Source organism: Callithrix jacchus, chromosome 8 (assembly GCF_049354715.1).
Source record: "Callithrix jacchus isolate 240 chromosome 8, calJac240_pri, whole genome shotgun sequence".
NCBI lineage: Eukaryota > Metazoa > Chordata > Mammalia > Primates > Cebidae > Callithrix > Callithrix jacchus.
The window spans coordinates 135,227,593-135,251,960 of record NC_133509.1 but is presented as its reverse complement, the minus strand read 5'-3'; the positions used below and the strand labels follow the sequence as shown (position 1 = coordinate 135,251,960).

The 24,368-nt window shown below is 55.1% G+C and overlaps 2 protein-coding genes across 9 annotated transcripts in view; one reads left to right on the top strand and one right to left on the bottom strand.

Annotated features, from left to right (window-relative positions):
- Positions 1-12,520, top strand: part of WARS1 (tryptophanyl-tRNA synthetase 1) — a 39,307-nt gene extending 26,787 nt beyond the window's left edge. For all 7 annotated transcript variants that reach the window (XM_009006554.5, XM_017977333.4, XM_009006551.6 and 4 more), the window contains 5 exons: positions 2,024-2,124; positions 3,388-3,500; positions 4,195-4,368; positions 9,482-9,622; positions 11,291-12,520. In XM_009006554.5, coding sequence (XP_009004802.1) covers positions 2,024-2,124; positions 3,388-3,500; positions 4,195-4,368; positions 9,482-9,622; positions 11,291-11,452 — 691 coding nt within the window. In that variant the 3' untranslated portion in view covers positions 11,453-12,520. The remainder of the gene's footprint in view (positions 1-2,023; positions 2,125-3,387; positions 3,501-4,194; positions 4,369-9,481; positions 9,623-11,290) is intronic.
- Positions 12,521-15,343: 2,823 nt separating this feature from the next.
- Positions 15,344-23,009, bottom strand: SLC25A47 (solute carrier family 25 member 47). Of its 2 annotated transcripts, XM_035261496.3 has the most exons (6): positions 22,906-23,009; positions 20,301-20,344; positions 19,904-19,975; positions 18,737-18,919; positions 16,792-17,146; positions 15,344-16,479 (listed from the first exon to the last, which is right to left on the bottom strand). In XM_035261496.3, exons 1-6 carry the CDS (start codon positions 22,931-22,933, stop codon positions 16,199-16,201), a joined length of 963 nt encoding a protein of 320 aa, XP_035117387.1. In that variant the 5' UTR covers positions 22,934-23,009; the 3' UTR covers positions 15,344-16,198. The 2 variants fall into 2 exon arrangements, with proteins under 2 accessions (XP_035117387.1, XP_035117389.1); XM_035261498.3 differs by lacking the exon at positions 18,737-18,919.
- Between the last annotated feature and the right edge of the window lie 1,359 nt (positions 23,010-24,368).

Sequence of the window (24,368 nt, the reverse complement as noted above, 5' to 3'; positions counted from 1 at the left end):
ATGGTGAAACCTGGTCTCAAAAACAAAAGAAATACCAATCAGGCACCGCGGAGCTGCAGTCCTGCCACAGTTTGGGGATACTGGAGACTTTCCCTCCTTGTAGGGATTAGGATGTCCCAGGTGCCTCAATCCCAAGGGTGCATGCAGTCTTTGCTGCAGCCCATCTCCCCAGGTGACAGACAGCTGCTGTCCTTACCAGCTGTGAGGCCTGCTACAGTGCCCAGGAGGGCCTCTCCATGCCTGTAGTATTCCTGGCTTGCTCAGCAGGCAGGCAGAGGCCGCATCTTCCCAGGCAGTGCCGTTGTCAGTTGTGCTCTTGCTCTGTTGTTTCCATCATGCCGAGTGGGTGACGTGGATGCTGGGTGCTCCTGGCATCCGCCTTCACATACTGCGCCCACCGTCTCCAGTGCCCCCCAGGGCCTGAAACTCAGCCAGCTGCTATGCGAAAGCCATAGTCCATCCCTCCCATGCTGCCTCTGGTTAACCTGGATAGAACCTTGGCACTGACCTTGACTGTTACAGGCCTCCCAGCATTGTGCTTCACCCAGCCCAGACGGCCAGTGTCCCTGCACTCCTGACACCCCCACCACACCTGCATAAAGACATTCAGTAGTTCTCTGCCCTATGCCAAAAGTCCAAACTCTTCTAAAGTGATAAGATGTGGTGAGAACAGCACAGGCTTTGGGGCCTGGCGAACCTGTGTTAGGATCCCAGCCCCTGTACTCATTGGGCCTGTGACCATGACCCTGAACTTCTTTGAGCCTAGTCTTTAACTGTAAAGTGGAAGCAATGCTGCTACTTTGAAGGGGAGTTTGGCAGTATTGACACTTAACGCAACACCCAGCGCAGCTCCTGCCACGTGGTGCAAACACTTAAAGACACCAGCCTCCCCCTTTTCCTTCGTAGTGCCTGACACATGGTAGGACCTAGAGGAAAAGCTATTGAATAGAGTAATCCAAAGATGCACTATAAGAAGCCACTTGGCCAGGCGCAATGGCTCATGCCTGTAATCCCAGCACTTTGGGAGGCCGAGGCCAGCAGATTGCTAGATCAGGAGTTTGAGACCAGCCTGAAAAACCTGGTGAAACCTCGTCTCTACTAAAAGTACAAAAATTAGCCCAGCATTGTGGTGGGCACCTGTAATCCCAACTACTCAGGAGGCTGAGGCAGGAGAATCACTTGAACCCAGGAGGCAGAGGTTGCAGTGAGCTGAGATCATGCCATTGCATTCCAGCCTGGCAACAGAGCGAGACTCCATCTCAAAAATTAAAAAAAGAAGCCACTCTGGGTTCTGCCAAACCCCTACATCCCTCTGTTTGCTTCAGCCTAGTTCACCCTGGTAGCAGAATGGCTGCCACAGATCCAGGCCTCAAAGCTATACCCCTCAGCATCCTGAAGAGAGAATTGGGTTGCTTGAATCAGCCACTGTGGCCTAGCCTATTGCTAGGGATAGGGTCAGTTCCTCCCAAACAGCAGTGGGAGTAGCAGCCAGAGGTGAGGAGGACCAGCTGCACTGAGACAAGACTTCCTCCTTCTCAGGCCGTGTGTTTCTATCCGTACGCTTATCCAAAAACAAGCAGACAGTCTCCCCCAACACAGTATGTCTCAGCGGAGAAGCTCCTGGGAGCTCCCATACTTGAGTTCCACAGCCCACTGAACTGTTAACTCCGGCAGAATTTAAATTTTTCGTGCTATAAGCAAGTCTCTGAATCTGATTGTGTTCTTGCCTTGTTTGTATGTCTGCTTCACGTTGTAATCCATGAGTAGCTGGGATTACAGCTCCTCCTGTGTGCATGCTGTCACACTGGTTTCTGCCTTTCCCAGTCAACTCCACCGGTAAACATGTGTCTGCTTTGCCTGATGCAGGTTTCTTTGCCTTCGGATGACTTCCTGGCACCTTCCTCGTGTTTATGTGTTGACCGCAATGTGGCCCCGAGTCTGGCCGGTACCACCACTCTTTGGCATCCAACTTTAACAACTGCGACTTTGCCTCAGTGAAATTTGATTCTGATTGTCTTTGCAGGATGAGCCCAGGTTTCTACAAAAATGTGGTGAAGATTCAGAAGCATGTTACCTTCAACCAAGTGAAAGGCATTTTTGGCTTCACTGACAGTGACTCCATTGGTAAGGGGCCCACTGCTGCCTGTGGCCCACTCCCCATGCCCTTCAAAAAGGAGCAGAGTTGCTCTGAAATGTTAGCATTTGCAACCGTCTCTTTAAGTAGGACACCCAGGCATGGGTGGGTCGTCGTTGCCCTGGAATCTGATGTAGTGTAAAACGTTGAGCAGCTTCTAAGGATGACTTTGGAGTTCCAACAACTCTGGTGAGACCCCAGTCAGTGTAGGGCGGCCCTGGGTGGAACCCAGGGTGATGGAGAAGGACAGCTGGGTCTGCTGCCCATGAAGGGGCCTTCGAGTCTTTGTCTCCCTAGGCCTCAGTTTCCCCACGTGTAAGATGAGGGCCTTCCCACACCCACCCTGCTCTCCTTCCATGGCTCCACCCCAGCAGATATGCACATGGCTTGCCTCCTGTGTGCATGCTTTCATGGCCGGAAATTTCCATGTGTCTTTCAGATGCATTGGCCTTGTCAACTTTTAGACTTTTGGTCCTCGAGACTTGTGGCTGGGTCTTCTGATCTCCTCCTCTTTTGGCACATGGCTCCAGGCCTAGCAGGCCTTTGAGGCCTTCAGTCATAGCTGCCAGCCAAGACAGTTCCCTGGGATGTGCTTCTGGGGCTCTCCTTGGGGAGCATTTGCCCTGCCTGGAGCCAGAGCCACAGCGGTGTGTGCTCCACAGCAGCAGGGTCACGCTGGGCCAGCTGCGTGCCCAGAGCCCAGAAACACTTGAGCTCACCCAGTGCCTGGGTGCTGCCACTCAGTGGGGACTAGCATGGCACCACCTGTCAGGGGCCATGGAGAAGTCAAAAGTTCTACTTCTGCAGGTCTAACCAAATACTAACGACAGTACTAACAGCAGCCACATCCAAAACACAAACCACCGTTTTAAACACCAGAATACATTCATCATAACTTACGATAATTAAAGATGCAGCAACCTGAATGCCCAGTGGTTAGAGGATGGCTGAATTATATGATGCATCGAGTGGAGAGAACATACTCAGTAACCACATGGATAGTCATTAGAGTGAAAAAGTCATTATGGGAAACCAGATACGGTGTGACGACAACAAAAATGCACAAAGAAAATGGATGAAACGAGACGCAGTCCAGCTATGCAGTTCGTCCTTCTTTCTACTTTTCCGTATTTTTTAGACTTTCTTTAGTGATTATTTTATAATGGGGAGAAAACCTGTTTTTGTTCATTCCTTTTTAACTAGGCAGAACAGGAACCCATCTCAGGTGTAAAAATATTTTTGCTCACTTTCAGGGAAGATCAGTTTTCCTGCCATCCAGGCCGCTCCCTCCTTCAGCAACTCATTCCCACAGATCTTCGGAGACAGGACAGATATCCAGTGCCTTATCCCGTGTGCCATTGACCAGGTCAGCAGGCAGAATCAAGGCTCTCTAAGTCTGGGGCATTGGCAGCAGGTTCCTCTTAAACTCTTCAGCAGAGAAAGGAGGTGTTGAAAGATACGAAGGGCAGCCAGGCGGGGTGGCTCATGCCTGTAATCCCAGCACTTTGGGAGGCCAAGGCAGGCGGCTCACTTGAGGCCAGGAGTTCAAGACCAGCCTGGCCAACATGGCAAAACCCCGTCTCTACTAAACATACAAAAATTAACTGGTGGTGGTGCTGCACACCTGTAATCCCAGCTACTTACACCGCTTGAACCAAGGAGACAGGTTGCAGCAAGAGCCTGGGTAACAGAGCAAGACTCTGTCTCAAAAAAAAAAAAGGAGAGAAAGTCAGGGGATCGGGGGCAAGGGGAGGGACAGCATTAGGACAAATACCTAATCGTACGGGCTTAAAACCTAGATGATGGGTTGATGGGCACAGCAAACCACCATGGCACAGGTATACCTAGGTGATAAACCTGCATGTTCTACATATGCATCCCAGAACTTAAAGTAAAATGTAAAAAAAAAAAAGGAAAGAAAGATACGAAGGGAGGAGGGAGTGAGTTTCTTTAGTTGGAAGCATGAGAGCCTTCTGTGCAGATGCTCACGGGGACTGCTCACGGCTGAAAGCTGGCATGGGTTCCAGCCACCCTCATCAGGGTCCTTACTCTCCCCACAGGATCCTTACTTTAGAATGACGAGGGACGTCGCCCCTAAGATCGGCTATCCTAAACCAGCCCTGCTGCACTCGACCTTCTTCCCCGCCCTGCAGGGCGCACAGACCAAAATGAGTGCCAGCGACCCCAACTCCTCCATCTTCCTCACCGACACAGCCAAGCAGATCAAAACCAAGGTGAGCAGAGGGCCGCCAGTGGGAGCAGAAACACGCCCTGGGGGCACATGCAAACACACACCACCGCACAGTGCTTTGAGCCTCAGCCACCTTAGCCATGCCGAACTCCAGGACTGCCAGCTATGCTCCCTGCAGAACTCAAGACAGCCTGTCCTTCCCAGACGAAGCAGGTGAAGTTGTCTTGTGCCCTTTAATTTAGGGTAACATTTTGAATTTTTTTTCTTTTTTTCCTTTTCTGCTTTTACCAATACTGTTCTGGAAGCAAAGTCATGGCAGTTTCCTTAAAGTTATAGTTAGTTTGGATGTTATTAGACAGTGGAAAAGATTTGTGTATATTTCTGATCATCAGCTATGTTTCAGGGGCTGGGCCAGGTGCCTTAGTTATGTTTTCTCATGTTTCATTCTCACTGGGAGATGGTGGTGCTGTTCTCTTTAAAGATGAGATGATGAGGCTGAGAGAAGCTCAGCCACTTGACCAAGTTTCCCCCACTGGGAATCAGCGGCACTGCTTTCCTGGCCGTGAGCACCCATTACCAAGCGGGCATTAGGAGCTGATTTTGTCCCAGAGAGTGTTCTCACCTAGAGACACAGAATTGAGAAATGGCCTTTCACGGGACAATCCTGCTGGCCCCAGGAGGGATGCACACAGCAGGCACTCAGCAAACATTTGACAGATCACTAGAGAAACTAAAAGGAGAAGTTACTCTGAGCTCCCTTATTTTGCAGGGCCCCAGTTCTGTTACCTGCTTCCTCAACTGCCAGTGTATATGTAATTGCCTCACTGTTACACAAAGCAGTTGACATTTTTTTGGAACCAAGTGTGTGTTTGCAGGCTAGAAGATTGCAGTGGGAATGCTGGGAACATGTCACGTGCCCTCTGAGTCACTGCCCCTGACCCTTCTGGAAAGTCCCAAGCAGGTTCTGGTCGACAATGGGGAAGCCTTTCATATCAAAACTTTCTAAGACATGGCCTCCACCAACTCTCTCCACTCAGTTGGAAGCTGGTATAATTGGGCCTTTTCTTTCCTTTTCACTTCTGGCCAGAGCTTCCAGAGCACAGGGTGCAGAGTGGGGAGAGAAGTGCCAGTGGAAAAGTCAACTGTTTTATTTTGCTTCTGAAAGTTGTTTTGAAAAAGTTAATTTATGGGGCTGGATGCCGTGGCTCACACCTGTAATCCCAGTGCTTTGGGAGGCCGAGGCAGGTGGATCACAAGGTCAGGAGTTCAAGACCAGCCTGGCCAACATGGTGAAACCCTATCTTTAAAAAAGAAAAAGTTGCTTATAGCCAGGTGCAATGGCTCATGCCTATAATCCCCACACTTTGGGAAGCCAAGGAAGGCGGATCATTTGAGATCAGGAGTTCAAGACCAGCCTGGCCAACATGGTGAAACCCTGTCTCTATTAAAAATACAAAAATTAGCCAGGTGTGGTGGCTGGCACCTGTAGTTCTAGCTACTCAGGAGGCTGATACAGGAGAATTGCTTGAACCTGGGAGGCAGAGGTTGCAGTGAACCGAGACCGCACCACTGCACTCCAGCCTGGTGACAGAACAAGACTCTAGCTCAAAAAGAAAAGAAAAAGTTGTTTATGAATCTGGGACATTTATCATTCACTTAGGGCCCAGCAAAGCCCTAGAGATGAGCAGTTAGCATGAGGTCAGGAAACACAGAGGCCTACAGATGGTCAACAGGCCTGCAGGTGACTTGTGGGACAAAAGAGGGTCTGTCCAAGCCCTCGCTCTAAGTCCCCGTGCCTGACTTCAGCTCCAAAATCAGAATCTCCACACTAGAGAAGAGGGCATATATACTCCAGCCTCCTCCTAAAAGTAACAGGTTCAGCCAGGGTAGTGCCTGTAGTCCCAGCTATTCAGGATAATGGTGTGAGCCCAGGGATTCCAGGCTGCAGTGAGCTACTGTTGTGCTTGTGAATGGCCACTGCACCCCAGCCTGGGTAGCACAGTGAGGCCCCATCTCTAAAATTAAAAAAATAACAATAGTAGCACAGTGCTGATGACTGGGGTGGCTTTGCTGAGTGAGTACCTGCCACCTGCACATAGTCAGCCTGTGTGATCTAACTGATCCCAACTACCTCCTTAGCTGGCCGTGTCCACTTGGCATCATTTCCTGTCACACAGAGTCGCACTGGTCACCCACTTCCGTCACCTTAGTTGCTGACAGCAGTGCTCTGTACCCACCGCCAAGACTGCTCTGCCCCCATTTTGCTGTTGGCTTCCTGTAAGTCAGACCTGGTGGACCGCTTCCTGCATCACTGAGGACTGGTCATGTTAAGGAGGCAGAACTGAGCCAGCCACTCAGTTCTCCAGCTCCACCCTGAAGCCTGGTGTCCCAGAAGCCAGCCTGGTCCTGCCAATCCCTGTCACTTATGGTAGGTTCCTGACACTCTGGGCCTGGTTTCCTTCACCTGTAGGATGGAGAAGGCACTACAGAGGTCAGAGGTCATTGGGTTCCTGGGGATAAAATAGGTGTCACAACCCTAACAGCCTCCATGGATGGCACATCTGCTGCATGCCCACCATGGGACGAGGCACTTTGCCTGGGAGGGGAGTATACAGGTGGTGATGAGTGCTGAAAACCGTGCGACAGACACCAGTTTCCTTGTTCTCCTCTCAGATGAGGGGCTGGGAACTGCCCCTGGAGCCTGGAGGCTGTGTTCTCAGACTTCCTTTCTGATGCTTTAGCTTCTTCCCCAGGGCCCAGCAGGGAGGGCTGTGGCCACCACCCAGCCAGTGACTCCATCAGGCACTTTGATGCTAGGAGACTCCAATACTAGGTGTTTTTTACTTCTTCCTTTTTATCGGTATGTTCCATAGTTTTTGGTTCTATAATTTCTGTCTTTTTTTTTTTAAGGAAAGGGAAGGTAAACATCCATTCATTAGCTTTTTTTTTCCAGCCCCACGGGCCTGCTCACCAGCCAGCCATACAGTGCCAGCCACTTGCCCGGGCCTTGCCCGAGCCTCTCACATGACTGCTGCTTTCCCTCCCCAGCCTCTGGGCAGTGCCCTGCCAAGATGGAGACTGGCGCCTTTGCCTCAACACTTATCTTTTTCTTCTGCACGATCCCAAGTTATCTAGTTAGGAATCTGCTCTGAAATTCTTTTAAGGAGACTTACTAAACATATCAACTTAGAATTTATTGATTCTGCCCACCCTTTTTCCCATTTAAAAAAGTGGCTGGGCGCAGTGGCTCACACCTGTAATCCCAGCACTTTGGGAGGCCAAGGCAGGTGGATCACTAGGAGTTCAAGACCAGCCTGGCCACGATGGTGAAACCCCGTCTCTACTAAAAATACAAAAATTAGCCAGTTGTGTTAACGGATGCCTATAATCCCAGCTACTTAGGAGACTGAGGCAGAGAATTGCTTAAACCCAGGAGGCAGAGGTTGCAGTGAGCTGAGATCACACCACTGCACTCCAGCCTGGGCAACAGAGCGAGACCCAGTCTCAAAAAAAATAGTTAAGGCTGGACATGGTGGCTCACACCTGTAATCCCCGCACTTTGGGAGGACAAGGCAGGCAGATCACCTGAGGTCAGGAGTTCGAGACCAGTCTGGCCAACATGGTGAAACCCTGTCTCTGCTAAAAATATACAGTTAGCCAGGGATGATGGCTCATGCCTGTAATCCAAGCTACTTGGGAGGCTAGAGCAGGAGAATCACTTGAACCCGGGAGGTGGAGGCTGCATTGAGCCAAGATCACGTCACTGTACTCCAGCCTGGGAGACAGAGCAAGACTCTGTCTAAAAAAAAAAAAAAGTTGAGGGACTGGGCACAGTGACTCACACCTCTAATCCCAGCAGTTTGGGAGGCCAAGGCAGGCAGATGACTTGAGCACAGGAGTTCAAGGCTGGGCTGGGCTACATGGCAAAACCCGGTCTCTACAAAAAATACCAAAAAATTAGCCAGGCTGGTGGCGCACGCCTGCAGTTTCAGCTACTAAGAAGCCTGAGGCAGAAAGGTAACCTGAGACCAGAAGGTCAAGGCTGCAGTGAGCTGTGATCACACCACTGCACTCCAGCCTGGGCAGCAGATTAGAGATCCTATCTTTAAAAAAATAATAGGGCGACATTTATACATTGGCTGTTTCTCAGGTGAACATTGAAAGAATGTTGAAGGAGTTTTGCCTCCTTCTGGCTTTTATTAGCCCTAATTACTCCGTGATTATCTTCAACAATTCCTAGAAGTCATTGTGTTTCTGAGTTTTTCAGCTCTTACGGCTTTGCCTGTTTGTAAATGGAGACCTGTCTGCAGGCCCCTCCACCTGCTCGCTGCTCGCTTCTCGTGGGTTTGCCTGCCCTTCCTGCCTTACCCTGGGGCTTCTTGTTCTGCTTTCCACGGGGCAGGGTGCTGCTTTCCTGTCCCCATTAACACTGCGGGAGAGTACCTATCCCGAAGAGCAGGCTGCCCTTCCTGCCGTCTCCCTTACTCAGAGGATGACTTGCGCTTCCTTTTTCTTTTATTTATTTACTTTTTTAATTTTTATTTTTTAAAAGACAAAGACTTGCTCTATTGCCCAGGCTGGAGTGCAGTGGTGCAGTCACAGTCTGCTGTAACCTCAAACTCCTGAGTTCAAGCGATCCTTCCACCTCAGCCTCCCGAGAAGCTAGGACTACAGGCAGATGCCACCACACCAGCTAATTTGTTAATTTTTTTGCAGAGATGGGGGCTCACTGTGTTGCCCAGGTTGGTCTTGACCTCCTGGCCTCAATCGATCCTCCCCCTCCCTCAGCCTCCCAAAATGCTGAGATTACCGGCACAAGCCACCATGTCTTGCCTTACCCATCCCTTTTCTGAAGCTTGTCACCTGAGGAACTTGTCTCCCCCAGGTTTCAGTTCAGCTTTGCCGTTTCTATTCTCCGGTGTCTCTGAGGATAGGGGGCTTCAAAGCTCATCTGCCGCCACCTCTCCTGCAGTGAGCCCCACAGCAGCTCCTACCCAGCCTTCACAGGAAGAACAGCAGTGAGCCCCCTGCCAGCGGTGCGCCTGGCCTTTCTCTGGTCCAGAATCTGACAGCACTCACACCTTTGACTTCCAGCCAGTGTCCAGGCACAGGACGAGCAGGACTGACGAGCATTTCTGTGTCCTCTTCTGGTGCAGGTCAATAAGCATGCATTTTCTGGAGGCAGAGACACCGTCGAGGAGCACAGGCAGTTTGGGGGCAACTGTGATGTGGACGTGTCTTTCATGTACCTGACCTTCTTCCTCGAGGACGACGACAAGCTCGAACAGATCAGGAAGGTGAGCAGGGGCCCCGAGGACCCACGGCCCACCTCCAGCCACCCGCTCCTGCCCATGGGGTCTGGAAGGCTCCAGCAGCCGGGTGAAGGGTTGGTGAGAGGTGCTCAACTGAAGCAAGGTGAAAACAGTAGGGTCGCCCTCACATTTTTTAGACAATATGCTCAGAAACCTAATGAACAAATCACGAAAGAGCAGATAGATATATTTACTACTCATTTAGTAGCCACACAAAGCAGTCTTGCCTTGCGAGGCATCAGAGAAGTGCCAGTCAACGTGCTCAAAGCTGAGACAGTTCAGTGCGGGGTTGGTTAGGGGCGCTTGCGTTGCCATTGACTGTTTTTGATGATTGTGAAGCAGATGCTCCAAGCCCACTCATGTGAGCAGTGTGCGTATCAGCACAGCCTCGGCGAGCAGGTTGACACTGGGTACAGAGAGCCCCACAATGGTCAGAGCTTTGCCACACGTTTGCCCATTCTTGAATTTTTTCCAAGGAAATAATCCTGAATAAGAAAAAGTTGGCCGGGTGCAGTGGCTTACGCCTGTAATCCCAGCACTTTGGGAGGCTGAGGCAGGTGGATCACCTGAAGACAGGAGTTCAAGACCAGCCTGGCCAACATGGTGAAACCCCGTCTCTACCAAAAAAATACAATATTAGCTGGGCATGGTGGTGCATGTCTGTAGTCCCAGCTACCCAGGAGGCTGAGGCAGGAGAATCACTGGAACTCAGGAGATGGAGGTTGCAGTGAGCTGAGATTGTGCCACTGCACTCCAGCCTAGGTGACAGAATGAGACTCCGTCTAAAAAAAGAAAAAGTTTTTCACACATGATGTTGAAAATGATCATAGGAAAAAGTTCCACACAGACTTGAAAAAACAGGAAATGTTAAGTTAGAATTGTTACAGGTTGGATTATTATACAGGCATGAACTGTTTAAAAGAGTGTTCATATGCAGGGCATGGTGGCACACATCTGTAGTCCCTGCTACTTGGGAAGCTGAGACAGGAGAATCCTTTGAGCACAGGAGTTCAAATGCAGCCTGGGCAACATAGCAAGACCCTCATTTCTTTAAAAAAAACAAAAGTTTTAGTGACACAGGAAAATATGCCTATGACAGTGAAAAAAGGACACCAAATGAAAACCTCAGGGGGAGGTTAACTATGTTTAAATGAAGCCCACAGGGAAAGTGATGTAAGGAAAATTCACCAAAGCGGGCCCCACCCTTGGGCGCTGCGATTTGTAGGTGATTTCTTCTTTACTTTGCTTCTGCTTTGTGATTTGGGTGCTGTATTAAATTTGTTTAATCAGCATGCACTACAATCAGAAACAGAGAAAAAATTAGCAAGATTTTACAGAAGCCATAAGGCTTCCAGGAACTGTTGTCATTTAGTGCTTGGGGGACAGACCCCAGTGCCACTGGAGACAGGGACTGCCCTCCCCATTGGCCCTTCCAGTGTGAGAGACCAAGTCATGGCTACCGTCAGAGCCAGGTTTCTAGCCGTTTTAGGAAAAGTATAGCTGAAGGCATAGGGTATTGTTGTGGTAACAACAGATCTCACTTCTGAGTGCCACCCACGTGCCAGGCTCTGCATGGGTGGTGTGTGCTGAGGCAGGAAGGAGCCACTCAGGGCATGTGGAGCCATCTCTCACCATGGCTCTCCCTCCGGGCAGGATTACACCAGCGGAGCCATGCTCACCGGTGAGCTCAAGAAGACACTCATAGAGGTTCTCCAGCCCTTGATTGCAGAGCACCAGGCCCGGCGCAAGGAGGTCACAGACGAGATCGTGAAAGAGTTCATGACTCCCCGGAAGCTGTCCTTCGACTTTCAGTAGCACTCGTTTTACATATGCTTATGCAGAGAAGTGATTTCTCAATAATCCCAGCCCGGTCAAAGCACCGCCAGCCCCAGGCCTCTGTCTCATGGTAATTACTGGGCCTGGTCTCTGTAAGCCTGTATGTTATCAACACTGTTTCTTTCTGTGAGTTCCATTATTTCTGTCTTGTATGGTCAAAGCATTGTGGGTAATTGGTGCAGGCTACCACTGCAGGGTCGGACAGAGGAGTCCAGCTGAGTCTCTCCCCAGAGCAGCGCCAAGGAGGGGAGCCTTCGGCCAGAAGTCCATGGGTCACCCTGTTCCAGTCTGTGGGGGACTCCGAGGCTTCCAAGTATACTCTTAAAACCCCCTCTATTTAAAAATATACATTCTGTGTATGCCTATATGGAATTGAAATGTCATTATTGTAACCTAAAAGGTGCTTTGAAATTTTGATGTAGGGAGGTTTATTTAGCACAAGATGTATTTCAGCCCATGCCCCCAACAAAAGAAATTGATAAGAAAAAGGTTTTCTATACATTTGACTAAGAAATCACCCAGCTTTAAAGCTGCTTGTAACAATGAAGATTGAAGAGTTGGGCAGTTTTGATTAAACTGAGACTCGGGGTGAAACTTGCCAGTTTACTGAGCTCCAGACCATGCATGTATTCCACTCCAGCAATCATGCTCGCTTTCTTTGGCAGACCAGTGCTCTCCTGCCAGATGACCCTAGACTGGCTGTCCTGCAGAGTCAGGGTGGCTTTTCCCCTGACCGTGTCCAATGCCGAGGACTCCTAGCCTCTGCAGATGCTTCATTTTGACCTTTGACTGCCGTGGAAGTCAGCACAGAGCAGTGCCCTGGCCGTGTCCCTGGATGGGTAGACGTAGCTAGGGAGAAAGTCACGGCAGCAACCCTCGAGGCCCTCACGGGTGTCTGGGCAGGCCACATTTCATCATGCGCCGTGTGCAGGCCTGGAAGAGCCAAGGCGAATCTCAGGGAAGCCCTTGGTTGATGTGTCTGGGTCTCCGCTGGAACACTCTGCCCTCCTGTCGCCTGCTAGAGTGAATAAACTTCCTTGGCTCCCACTCTTGCTGTGCTCTGTCTGGGAGGTCTGGGGAGGGAGCAGAGGCCCCTTCCCTTACCCCTCCATGGATGGCTTTGAGTCTGCTGGAGTCAATATTTGGGGATGAAAGCGCTCAGTCCCGGGAACCCCACAGTGCTGTGTCACAGGCTCCCAGGAATGGGCTTATGCTGGGAGAGTTCTTAGCAGCCTCCCAGTGCAGGCTCCCTCTCAACTGCATTTCACCTTTCTGGCAGCTGGTGGAGAACACAAACAGAGGTGGTTCTCGCTTTTCAGAGGAGGGGCCGTTGTGGGCTGCTTGGTGGTGCCATGGGGTGACAGGGACCACAGGCTAGGAGCCAGGCCGGGCCCTATTTACATGACGCCCACGGCAGAGGCCGAGCTGCAAGGAAGCCCTGGGCTCATTCTACTGGCCCGTCTTCATTTTGCAAGTGGGGAAACAGGCTTAGGAAAAAAGAACATGACTTGTCCAAGCCCATAGGGTGACTCTGACACAGCGCGTCTGTCCTGACTCTTGGTGCCTCTGTCCCCACACACATACAGAGGGGCCGTTTTACAAATGAGGGAACTAAGGTTCCCCCACTGGGAGGCTGGAGGCCTGGGTTTGAGTCTCACTCAGGTACCCGTGTGCAGCATGACCTCACCTAGGCCTCTTCTCCTGGCTTCGACTCCTGGGCTGGGCCCCCGTCCTTCCTCCCAGGCCCAGCCCCTGCTCACCTACCTGGCTGGCTATGGCCAGTGAGGGTGAGCCACCCACGGAGGCTACGTAGCTCAGTAGCCTGTTGCCCTAGGCAACTAATATGACTTCTTGTAGCTCTGCCACACCTTTGATGCAGGTGCAATGAGAGGTGACAAAGTCAATGACAACTGCTGCTGTCATTGTTCACCTAACCAGAGCGTCTATGGGCAGGGCCTGGGTGGGGCCCTGGACCCAGATAGGAGTGAGCCAACACAGACGGGCTTCTCCCCTCACCAGCTGTGTGTGACTTCTGCTCAGGTGACTTAACCACCCAGGACCTCCATCTCCTCTTCTGTAAAAAGCAGTGATGCCTCCTGTTTAGGGTCTTAGGAGGGGTCCCCTGGGTCCAATACTAAGTGCCCAAGGTCACTGCTGGTCAGGGCACAGGAGAGCCGCACATCTCCCACACCTCCCCCATTTTGCTAAAAACTAGTGGTTTGTAAGAGAAATGTTTGTTGAAGGACATGGGTGCGTCTGGATCACAATGGGCAGGTTGCAGTGGCCCCGTGAGGCGTGAGGCCGGGTGCCAGCAACACATGGTGCCATACGCTCTGCCAGAGGAGCACTCCTGCTGCAGCTGGTAATGTCTGCTTGTCAGCTATGCTGGCCCAGCTCAGCCTCGCTGCCCTGTGGCCCCAAGCCTGGAGGGGAGACCAGCGGAGGCTGCCTGAAAGGAGATGGTACCTGAAGAGCACACAAAACGGCACTGGGTGGGGAAGCAGGGTCCAGGGCGGAGGGTGGCTGGGCACACGTGGCAGCTGTGGAACGCTCACTGCTCTGGGACAGCGCTCTCGGTGAGCAAGAGGCCTGCCTCTGGTCCCCAGCGCCCGCCTGCAGCACCCACAGATGTGCCCTCCCCAGGGTCACACTGGCTGGGCCTTAAGGCCCAGGACTCTCTGGTCATTACCATAGAGGTTGTAGAGACAATGAGGACAGGGGCCCTTCCTGCAAACTCCCTCCCCAGTGACAGGCAGAGCCAGTTGCTCAGTGACACAGGCTCAGGGAGAGCCAAAGGCCCCCACCTCCCAGAGTGCAGCCATCGCCAGAGCCGGGCCAGGAGTGCTGCCAAGAACCCTCCTGCCAAGGCTGACCAGGTGGGGTCTTCTACAAAAATGGCCTCGAGGTCAGTGTTGGATGAACAGTGGAAACCTGTTAGCGGCCGCCCTTTCCCAGCATTTGGCCAGAGCATCTCAGCCTCTGTAACTCCTCAGCTGGAGACACTTCCAGGGATCTACCGCAGGACTCATTCATTCACTCATTCATTCGCTCACTCACTCATTTGTCCCACATCTCCTGAGCACCCACTGTGCCCCAGCCCTGGAGCTGAATGGAGTCCTTGCACAGCTCGCAAGTTCTTGCAGAGGGGGAGAGGCAGGCGAATGACCACACACCCAACCAGGGCCCCCAGGGAGTAGAACAGGAGATGCCTGGGAGCAGTGCAGTGGTCAGTCAAGGTCAGTGTCCATGAGTGAAGATAGTCATGCAGGTGGCCTCTGGCCCTGCCAGCCCTAACCCCTGATAGTCCCCATCATTGGAAGCCACATGGTGCCAGGAGTGGGGTGCTGGAGCCTCAGAAGCTCAAGTCCTCCCACCCTCACTGATGCGTGAGTGCAGGCAAGGCTCACTCCCTCTCGGAGCTGTCTGCTTGGCTGGCATCTGTAAGTGAGCTGGGCAAGGTGCCCGATGCCCTCTTATGGACAGCCCCTCTGGAGGGGCGGCTCACAGGCAGGGCAGGTGGAGGGCCTGGCTGGAACAGGTTCCACTCTGAAAGCAGGTAGGATTGCACTGGGGTGGTGAGGAGAGCAAGTGCCCTACTGGACAGCCCGGTGAGGCAGGACTCAGTGCCATAGGTCAGGCCTCACCATCCAGAAGGCCGAGAGGGTGGAGCCCGCCGGAGTACCACACCGGGTCTCGGTATGCCCATTGGTAGAGTGGGAGCACTGGCAGCTCGGGTGTGGAGGGCTCATCCAACAGGAAGGGAGTGGGCAGGGCCACGGCCCCACACCTCCCAGGACAGGCAGGCAGGCCTCACTGTGCAAAGCTGCTGGGCGCAGGGAACAGTCAGCCACGGCCACAGAGCCACAGCCCTGAACATCCTCAGAAACATTTTATTGACAAGTTCCCAACAGTCTTCAGGGTCCTTAAGTGGCAGGTGCAGCTTCCACAGGCAGAGTGAGGGCTCCTGAGGAACCTCACCCCAAATTCCCTAACCAGGTGAGCATGGCCTCCCCAGGCCCCTGCCAGGTGGGCATGGCAGCCCCAGCAGTGCCCTCCAGGTGGGCATGGCAGCCCCAGCAGTGCCCTCCAGGTGGGCATGGCAGCCCCAGCAGTGCCCTCCAGGTGGGCATGGCAGCCCCAGCAGTGCCCTCCAGGTGGGCATGGCAGCCCCAGCAGTGCCCTCCTGGAGTAGCCTGCTGCGGGGAACGAGCTGGGCCTGCAGCCCTCAGTCATGATGCCAGCCCAGCTCCTGCTCCGCACCCTGAGGCCCCCAGCCTGTGGGGAGCCCCTGCCTGCAAGGGATGGTTCGTGAAGACACTGGAACAGCAGTGGGGGCAAGGGTCTGGGAACAGGGCAGAGGGTGGCTGAGCACACACCTGACTCCCTGGAGGGGGGCTCCAAAGATATGGGAGACAGGGCAATGGGGAAGCTGGAATGAACAACTGACTCCATGAGACACACCCTCATCAAAGGGACCCACTCCTCCCTGGCTCCTGCCACCGCAGGCCAACCCTGGGCTGATGGCCGGGGGCGCCCCTCGACCTGAGGTCAGTAGCTGGGCAGGCCAAGCTCAGGCCTCGGCCAATGCACTACAGGGAGGCTCCCCGTTGTCCCGGGCAATGGCCTTGTGGGGTCCTGACTTCAGCCAGGCACCCTCTTGCCTCCTCCAGCCACTAATGACCTCCGGCAGCTGCCAGCGGGTGGGCCTCTGGGTGTGGGGACCAGCTATGTGAGCAGACCCCGAGTGAGCCTCAGCACCGCTTCATAGGCGACAAAGACCACCATGTTGACAGGGAAGGCACGGCCGCAGTTGATCAGCAGCCCCTTAAAGAGGACCCGGGGCCCCTCCTCGCGCACGCTGGTCACCAAGCAGTGCAGGAGACCGCGGTAGCGCTGCTGGCCCTGCCCGTCGGCCTGCAGTCTCGACTTGATGACATCCATGGGGGTGGCCACAGCCCAGGCCAGGACCCCCGCACAGCCCCCGGCCACCAGCACACCCAGGACATCTGCAGAGGGACCACAGTGCCTTGACTGGGAGCCTGATGGGGCGCCCAGGGCAGAGGCCTGAACTCCCTCTACTGGCCCATCCTCATTTGCAAGTGGCTTAGGAGAGGAGAACGGGACTTGTCCCCAGCCACACACTGTGACACAGCGAGTCTGTCCTGACTCTTGGTGTTGGGGGGAACTGAGGAGCCCACCCTGGGAGGCAGCAGGCTGGGTTCAAACCCCCACTCGGGTACTGGTGGACACCACGACCTCAGCTTGGCCTCCTCATCCCTCCGGGCTCCCCGCCCTGCCAGGTCCCAGCCCCTGCTCACCTGGATGGCTGTGGCCAGCGGGGCTGAGGCACTCGCAGAGGACGGCGTAGGAGAGGAAGTAGGTGGCAAAGGAGTGGCCGTCCCGCAAGAGCAGGGCCGAGCTGCCCTTGTAGAGGCCACGCAGCCCCTCCTCACGGGCCACGGTGGCCAGGCAGTGCAGCGGCCCATGGTACTTGGGCTCTGGGCAGGCAGGGGGCGCAGGACACACAGGGGACACAGCTGAGGGCCCCGAGGCCGAGAGCCGCCGCTGTTGCATCTGTGTCTGTGTCTGTGTCCGTGTCTGTGTCCGTGTCCGTGTCTGTGTCTGCGTCTGCAGGCGGATTTTGGCCACCTCAGTGGGCGATGTCAAGAACACCTGGAGCGGAGGAGGCCGGGGTCAGACGGCACCTGCAGGGAGGTGGCTCTGCCCGCAGCCTGGACCTGACCTCCCACTGGCCTCATGTTGCCCACAGCAACCTCAGGAGCTGGGGCCCCGAGACCCTGCAGGCTGGCCCAGGGCTGGGGAGCCACAGGGTCCAAAGCCAGCTCTGCCCACCCAAGGCCAAAGCCCACGCTTCATTCAGCAACCACATCTCTCCTCACAGGCCAGCCTGCCCGGCTTCTCCCAGGAGGTGGTAAGAAAATGTCCGTGACCCAGTTTCAAGAACATAGTTAATGGCCGGGCACAGTGGCTCACTCCTGTAATCCCAGCACTTTAGGAGGCCGAGGCAGCAAATCACCAGGTCAGGAGTTCGAGACCAGCCTGACCAACATGGTGAAACGCTGTCTCTACTAAAAATTACCCAGGCGTGGTGGTAGGCACCTGTTGTCCCAGCTATTCAGGAGGCTGAGGCAGGAGAATTGCTTGAACCTGGGAGGCGGAGGTTGCAGTGAGCTGAGAAGGCGCCACCACACTCCAGCCTGGTGACAGAGCGAGACTCCGTCTCAAAAAAAAAAAAAAAAAAAAAAAGAACATATTTAATAACATATCAGCAATAAAATATAATATTGGCTGGGCACAGCAGCTCACTCCTGTAATGCCAGCACTTTGGGAGGTGGAAGCAGGCAAATCACAAGGTCAGGAGTTCGAGACCAGACTGGCCAATATGATGAAACCACATCTCCCCTAAAAATACAAATATTAGCCAGGTATAGTGGCATGCACCTGTAGTCCCAGCTACTCAGGAGGCTGAGGCAGGTGAATCACTTGAACCGAAGAGGTGGAGGTTTCCATGAGCTGAGATCACATCACTGCCGCTGCACTACAGCCTGGGTGACGTAGCGAGACTCTGTCTCAATAAAAACAATAATGGTCACTGAACATACTGGCTGCCACTGTGGGAACTCATTCATGGGAACTCCACATACGTGTGCTGGGGGCTTTGCCCTCATAATGTCACTGAATTCTCATCATGCCTCTTACAGATGAAGAGACAGAAGCTCCGAGAGTCTCCCTTGCTTGCCCGAGGTTGCTCAGCTCACAAGAGTCAGAGCTGAGAGCTGGGCCTGGTGGTCTGGAGCCCTGGGCCAGGCCTTCAGCCGCTGGGCTGTTCCAGCTGGCTCCGTGCCATCACCACGTGTGGAATTCTGTCTCCCCGGCTAGAGTGAGGGCTCCCTGAGGGCAGGCAGGCACTGCAGATGCTCCATGCACAGTTGGGGGTGGAGGAATGCCTGAGTCCAGCAACAGTCAATTGTGTTCAGGCATCTCTGTGCCTGGAGCCATGAGCAAGTCCCTTTGGTCACAGCCCCCTTCCCCAGGGGGCCATGCTGGGCAGGACAGCAGCGACCCCTCATCTGTGTGCAGCCTGGTTGGGATGCCAGCTCCTCTCCCAAAGCCCCGGGCTCCATGTGTGGCCTCCAGTGTCTGCCCTCATCAAGCCTCTGTTTCCCCACCTGCCAGCGTGGATAACTTCTCAGACCCCCAGAGTCTCCCTTGGGCTTTCCCACCCTGGCTGCCCCTACTCACGCGGACGAGGCCAGAGGCACATCCTGAGAGCGTGATGTCGGCCTTGGCGGGCTTGGCGTCAGGGCTGCCGTACCGGAGCCGGCAGATGTGTGCCAGGCAGTGGCGGTAGGTGCCAAAAGACACAGAGGAGACCAGGGACACTGTGCACACGGGCAGCGAGAGGCCCCGATAGAAGCCCCACACCTAGCAGACAGGGTCAGGGTCAGGCCAGGGCCCAGCCAGGAGGAGGAGCCACCTGAGGGAACCCATACTCAGCCCTGCTCTGCCATTCGCTTTAGGACACTGGGAAGGTCATTCATGGCCTCAGGGCCTCAGTTTCTTCTGCTTTAAGATGGAGGTCACAAGGGGGGACCAGAAGAACCAGAGGACCAGGCCCAACCCAGGGCCGCTGCTTGGTGGCGACTAACTTTTATTTTTATGGAGACAGTCTTGCTCTGTCGCCCAGGCTGGAGTGCAGTGGTGCGATCTCAGCTCACCGCAACCTCTGCTTCCTGGGTTCAAGCAATTCTCCTGCCTCATCCTCCCAAGCAGCTGTGGTTACAGGTGCCTAGCCCCCACCAACTAATTTTTATATTTTTCATAGAGACAGGGTTTCACCATGTTGGCAAGTCTGGTCTCGAATCTCGAACTCCTGACTACAGGTGATCCTCCCACCTCAGCCTCCCAAAGTGCTGGGATTACAAGCATGAGCCACTGCGCCTGGCTGACAATGAACTATTAACAGCATGCTCTGCCACGGCTGCTTTCATGAGCCTGCACCTGGCCTGCACCAAGCCCCAAGTCCATTTCAGAGAACGTTCCCAAGTCCTGCCTCTGGACGGGCCTCTGAGCCAGACCCTGAAGCCTCCACCCAACACTGCCTTCAAGGGGTGCCTGGCCTGGAGAAGACAGAAGTGCAGTGATGGGTCCCTCCTCTGACCTTCAAAGGCCTGAATGCTACCTCTAGACCCTCTACTGGAGGTGGGAACCTCCTTCTGAGGCCCGTCTAACTGCCAGATACCCCAGCTCCAGTCCTCGGAGGAACCCATGAGATTGGCAGAACTATTCCCATGAGGAAGGTGAGAGAGCTAAGAGCCGGAGGGGAGCCTGGCATCAACTGCTGGGCAGTGGAGGCAGGCCCAGCGTCCATCCCCTTCCTGCTCCCTGCCTCCCCCGGCCCAGACCTACGCGCTCTTGGCGATACGTATCCCGGATACAGTGCCAGATGCCTGTGTACTTTGGCTCCGTCTGGATCCTGACCTGCAGGAGAAGTGGGCTTCAGGCAGGGGTGGTTCCAGGCCTAGGGCAAGGTCAGCAGGTCCTGGGGAAGGGGAAGAACCACCCTCTTGATTGTCCTAGCCACGCTGGGCTGTGGGCACAGCAGGGACAGAGAGCCTTGTATTGGATGAGGAACCTGAGGCTCAGGGGTGAGAAAGTGGGACTGACATAGTCCCAGGGGTTATGGGGAGCCATTGAAGGTGTTAGAGCAGCAGAGGGCTGGGTCTGTTTAGCATTCTAGAAAGTCTTCTGGCCATGGACGAGTGCAGGGGCCTTGGGATGGCCGCGGGGCTGGCTCCTGCCGCACCTTCACGGTGTCCAGGGGGTAGCCCACAGCAACACCACAGATGCCTGGAAGGAAAGCAGAGACCCACTGTGAGGTGAGTGGAGCTGGTGAGCAGTTCGAGCCCATTGCAGGGAAGAAGAAGCAGGGTCCATGCTGACTGGGCTCCCCTGAGAGCCAACCCACGTTCGGCCCTTCTGGTCCATACCAGGTCGCATCAATCCTGAGGGGATCCCCGTTTTACAGATGAGAAAACTGAGCATCCAAGTCACTGCTGCCCTTTGCCAGCAAATTCCCCTTCCCTGAGTCCAGGCCCGGGATTGCCTCATCCTCGCTGCCTTGGGCCAGAGACACGCCCGGGCCTCCCCACAGGCGTCATGTTCTGGGAGAACTGGGCCATGTCTCTGAGCCAGGCAGACCTTGCCCTCGAGCCGTCAGTCCGTGGAGGGTCTGCCTGTGAGCCAGGTGGTAACTGTTTCGGCTGCGTGGGTGGAAGGAGGGGGAGGCACAGCCTGGGCAAAGGCCTGGCGGAGGGAAGCCCAAGCCCACACTGGGGCTTTGCCAAGAGTCAGGACTGCCTGGAACCACAGGTGTCTGTGGGACAGAGAGGGCCGGGACTCCACACCTTTCAGAGAGGCCTCAGGTGCCAGGCCTCAACCTCCGAGCCCCAGCACTGCACCGGGAAGTCAGGGGGGGGAAACAGGCATGTCCCGGGGGAACCATTCTCTCCCCTGAGGGGCAGTGGTAAAGGCCAGTGGAAGACAATAGGCACATGGGGACTGTGACCAAGTGGCTTGGACAGAATGATCCTTTTTATTTTTTGAGGTGGAATCTTGCTCTTGTTGCCCAGGCTGGAGTACAGTATTGTGATCTCGGCTCACTGCAACCTCCACCTCCCAGATTCAAGCAATTCTCCTGCCTCAGCCTTAGCCTCAGCCTCAGCCTCCCGAGTAGCTGGGACTACAGGCGCACACCACCATACCAGGCTAATTTTTGTATTTAAGTAGAGACAGGGTTTTACTGTGTTAGCCAGGATGGTCTCGATCTCTTCACCTCATGATCCGCCTGCCTCGGCCTCCCAAAGTGCTGGGATTACAGGCGTGAGCCACCGCGCCCGGCCGAGAATGGCCCTTCTCTACCCTCCCGTACACCCCATACACCTCACCGGACTCGTTCTCATCCGTCAAAGCCCTGCCACAACATCACCTCCTCTGTGGAGCCTGCTCTGGCCTCTGTACTCTGGCCTGCCTCTGTGTGCCTGGAACATGGCGAGCAGAGCCCTTGTCACATGGCCTGGCTGCTTTTGTGTGCCAAGGCCACCTCCAGAACAAGAGTTCTCTAAGGACATGGCCCAGGGCCGACAGCCATGACCCAGGGCCACATATAGAGCAGGAGCCCTTCACACAGGCCTCCCCGTGGCTCCCGAGGAAAGATGCCAGACTCAGGAGCCCTGTCCAGTTGTGCGACCTCAGGCAAGTCCAGGCACTTCCCTGAGGAAAGGAGTGGCTGGCCCCAGGCTGTCACCTAGCAGGGGCTCAAGCAGGGCTAATGAGGCCTGGTGCAGTGGCTCACGCCTGTAATCCCAGCACTTTGGGAGGCTGAGGTGGGCAGATCACTTGAGGTCAGGAGTTCAAGACAGACTGACCAACATGGTGAAACCCTGCCTCTACTAAAAACACAAAAATTAGCCAGACATGGTGGCACACACCTATAGTCCCAGCTACTCGGGAGGCTGAGGCAGGAGAATCACTTTAACCCAGGAAGAGGAGGTGTAGTGAGCTGCGATCACACCACTACATTCCAGCCTGGGCGACAGAGCGAGACTCCATCTCGGAAAAAAAAAAAAAAAAAAAAGAAAGCAGGGCCCTGCCTTCTCCCAGGCCCAGAGCTGGGCTGCTCTCCCGGCCCCCATGCTGTTCCCAGAAGTACTGATGCCACCCATTGCTGTTTCACAAGACCAGCAAGGCCAGGGGTGCCCCCTCAAAACAGCCCCCCCAGCCCTCGGGTGGAGCTGAGCCTGGGTCCCAGGGCCGGGCTGTCTCAGGCGCCCTTCCCAGGGAGGGAGAACAGTTTCCCAGCAGAGTTTGGCCTGAGAAGCAGGTTCTGGAGGCCCAGCCAGGCGCATGCAGCCTGCAGGGCAGGTGGAGCCGGCTCGCCAGGCCTCTTGCCATCCTCTGCCCACCCCTTCCAGTCCCTGCTGGAGGCCCCAGGCCCCATCCTCCCTCCCCACCTCCCTGCCCTCTCTATCCTCTCCTGGGGTCTTTCTTCCCTTCCAGTGACTCAGTCACCCCTCCCCACACCAAGGACTCCCAGCCTCCCTGACTCTGCTTCCTGCGCAGCCCCCATGCCTTGACCACAGCCCCATCCCCAGCCTGCCCTCAGCCTCCCATCTGAGCCTCCCAGGCCAGTGCAGCCCCCAGGCCCTGCAGCACCCCTCACCCAGCCTCAGTCTCCCAGGAACCTGCTCTCTGCTCATGGTACCCATGGCCCACACCAGGTCCTGGCAGACCCTGGGGGCAGGGGAGCTCCTCAAAGCACCCCCCCCCCCGCTGCCCAGCACCTTCCTGGGCCTCAGCTCCTCCTGCTACCCCGGGAACGGCAGCGCCCGCATCGCCCACCATCCTGTTACCTCCAATGGCTCCAGCGACAAAATCCATGAACGAAGTGTGGTGGGGAAGCCCTGGGTCTGCCTGCCTGAGAGGGCTCTGGTGCCACCGGAGTGGCCTCAACAGCTCCCAGCTGGCCCCTCTCAGACCTTAAATACCTGCGGTGGGGGAGGGGACCGGAAGCAGATCCTACTGAGGCCACGCGTCACACAGCTGGACTCCCTCTCCCTCTGCCCCAGGACCCTTGTCCCAGTGCCCTTGGGACCCAAGTGTTGGGCAAGTATAGGAGAGAGCACAGGAGGTGGCAGGCACCAGGGAGCAGGGTCACTGCCCCACCACATCCAAACACCTCCCTGGGAGGTCCAGAGATGGGGCTTTGACAGCTCCCACCCTCCAGGTCCAAGCTCGAGCTTTCACTGTGTCCCCTGGACTTCCCTGACTCCCCTGGATTTGCTCAGGACCCCCGCCCAGGAAACCTGCAAAGCTCCTTCACTTACTCACTCAACAAACACTTCCTTCCCTGAGGCTACGCCGAGGCAAATGAGAGCCAGTGCCTATCCTCAAGGTGCTCCAGTTGGCAGGGAGGGAGGGGATATGGGGGACGGACCTGAACCCAGGAACAGCACCCACCATCTGCTCTCACCCTTCCCAGGGCTGGCCTGGGGCATGCCCCATGTGACCTGTGCTGCAGCCCTGTGAGATCCCCACAGGGGACACCAAGGCTCAGGGCGGCTGTGCAGGTGCCTCAGCCACACAGCTGCTGAGCAACAGAATCCAAGTGAGTGCCCTGCGGACTAGAACGGCAGCAGGATAGGGGAGGGGCAGGTGTTGACACATCAGGCCCTGGCAGCCCGTCTGGGTGACCTTCAGGGCAGGTGGCAGGCCCAGGAGACTGCGTATTTAGCTGTTTTCCTGCCCTCTGATGGCTGGACCTGCAGACTGGCCTTGAGCAGGCTGAAAGCTCACAGAGAGACAGCCCCCTCCACCAGCCCAGTTGTTTGTAGGCGAGCAGGAGACACAGTATAAGCAGTGCCAGCTGCCATGGTAGGGGGCAAAGGGCAGGAAGTGGTCCATCCAAGGCCAGTCCCGATGCTACTCCTGGTCTTCAAGGGGATGGAGCTTAGGTCTGGTTAGGAGTTGGCTATCTGTCTTTTACGCCCAGCTCTGCCACTCACGGCTGAGACCGTGGGCCAGCCCCTTGACCACTCTGTGCCTCACTTCTGCAACCATGAAATCAAGAAGGTACCTGCCTCCTATCTGTGACAGCTCAGGGCAAGGTCTGGGCATGTCCCTGTGGGAGCGGCCAACTAAATGCTAAGGCTGCATTAGCAGAAGCATAGAGTCTAGAAGGAAGGAGGTGAGCAGCCTGTTCTGGGCAGGGCGAATACAGCCGGGACTTGGGTTCTATTGCTGATGCTGCACTGGAGAAGCCAGTACCTTGGGTGCTGAGGGAGCTTGAAACATGGCGTCTAATGGAAAGAACAGG

What these genes read in the sequence shown, in the direction of transcription:
- SLC25A47 (XM_035261496.3), bottom strand. Translation starts at nt 22,933, where the DNA reads ATGGATTTTGTCGCTGGAGCCATTGGAG. An exon ending in ACCCCCTGGACACCGTGAAG is followed by an intron (nt 19,976 to 20,300) that starts GTGCGGCAGGAG and finishes CTTCTCCTGCAG; the next exon opens with GTCAGGATCCAGACGGAGCC. An exon ending in ATACGTATCGCCAAGAGCGC is followed by an intron (nt 18,920 to 19,903) that starts GTAGGTCTGGGC and finishes CCTGTCTGCTAG; the next exon opens with GTGTGGGGCTTCTATCGGGG.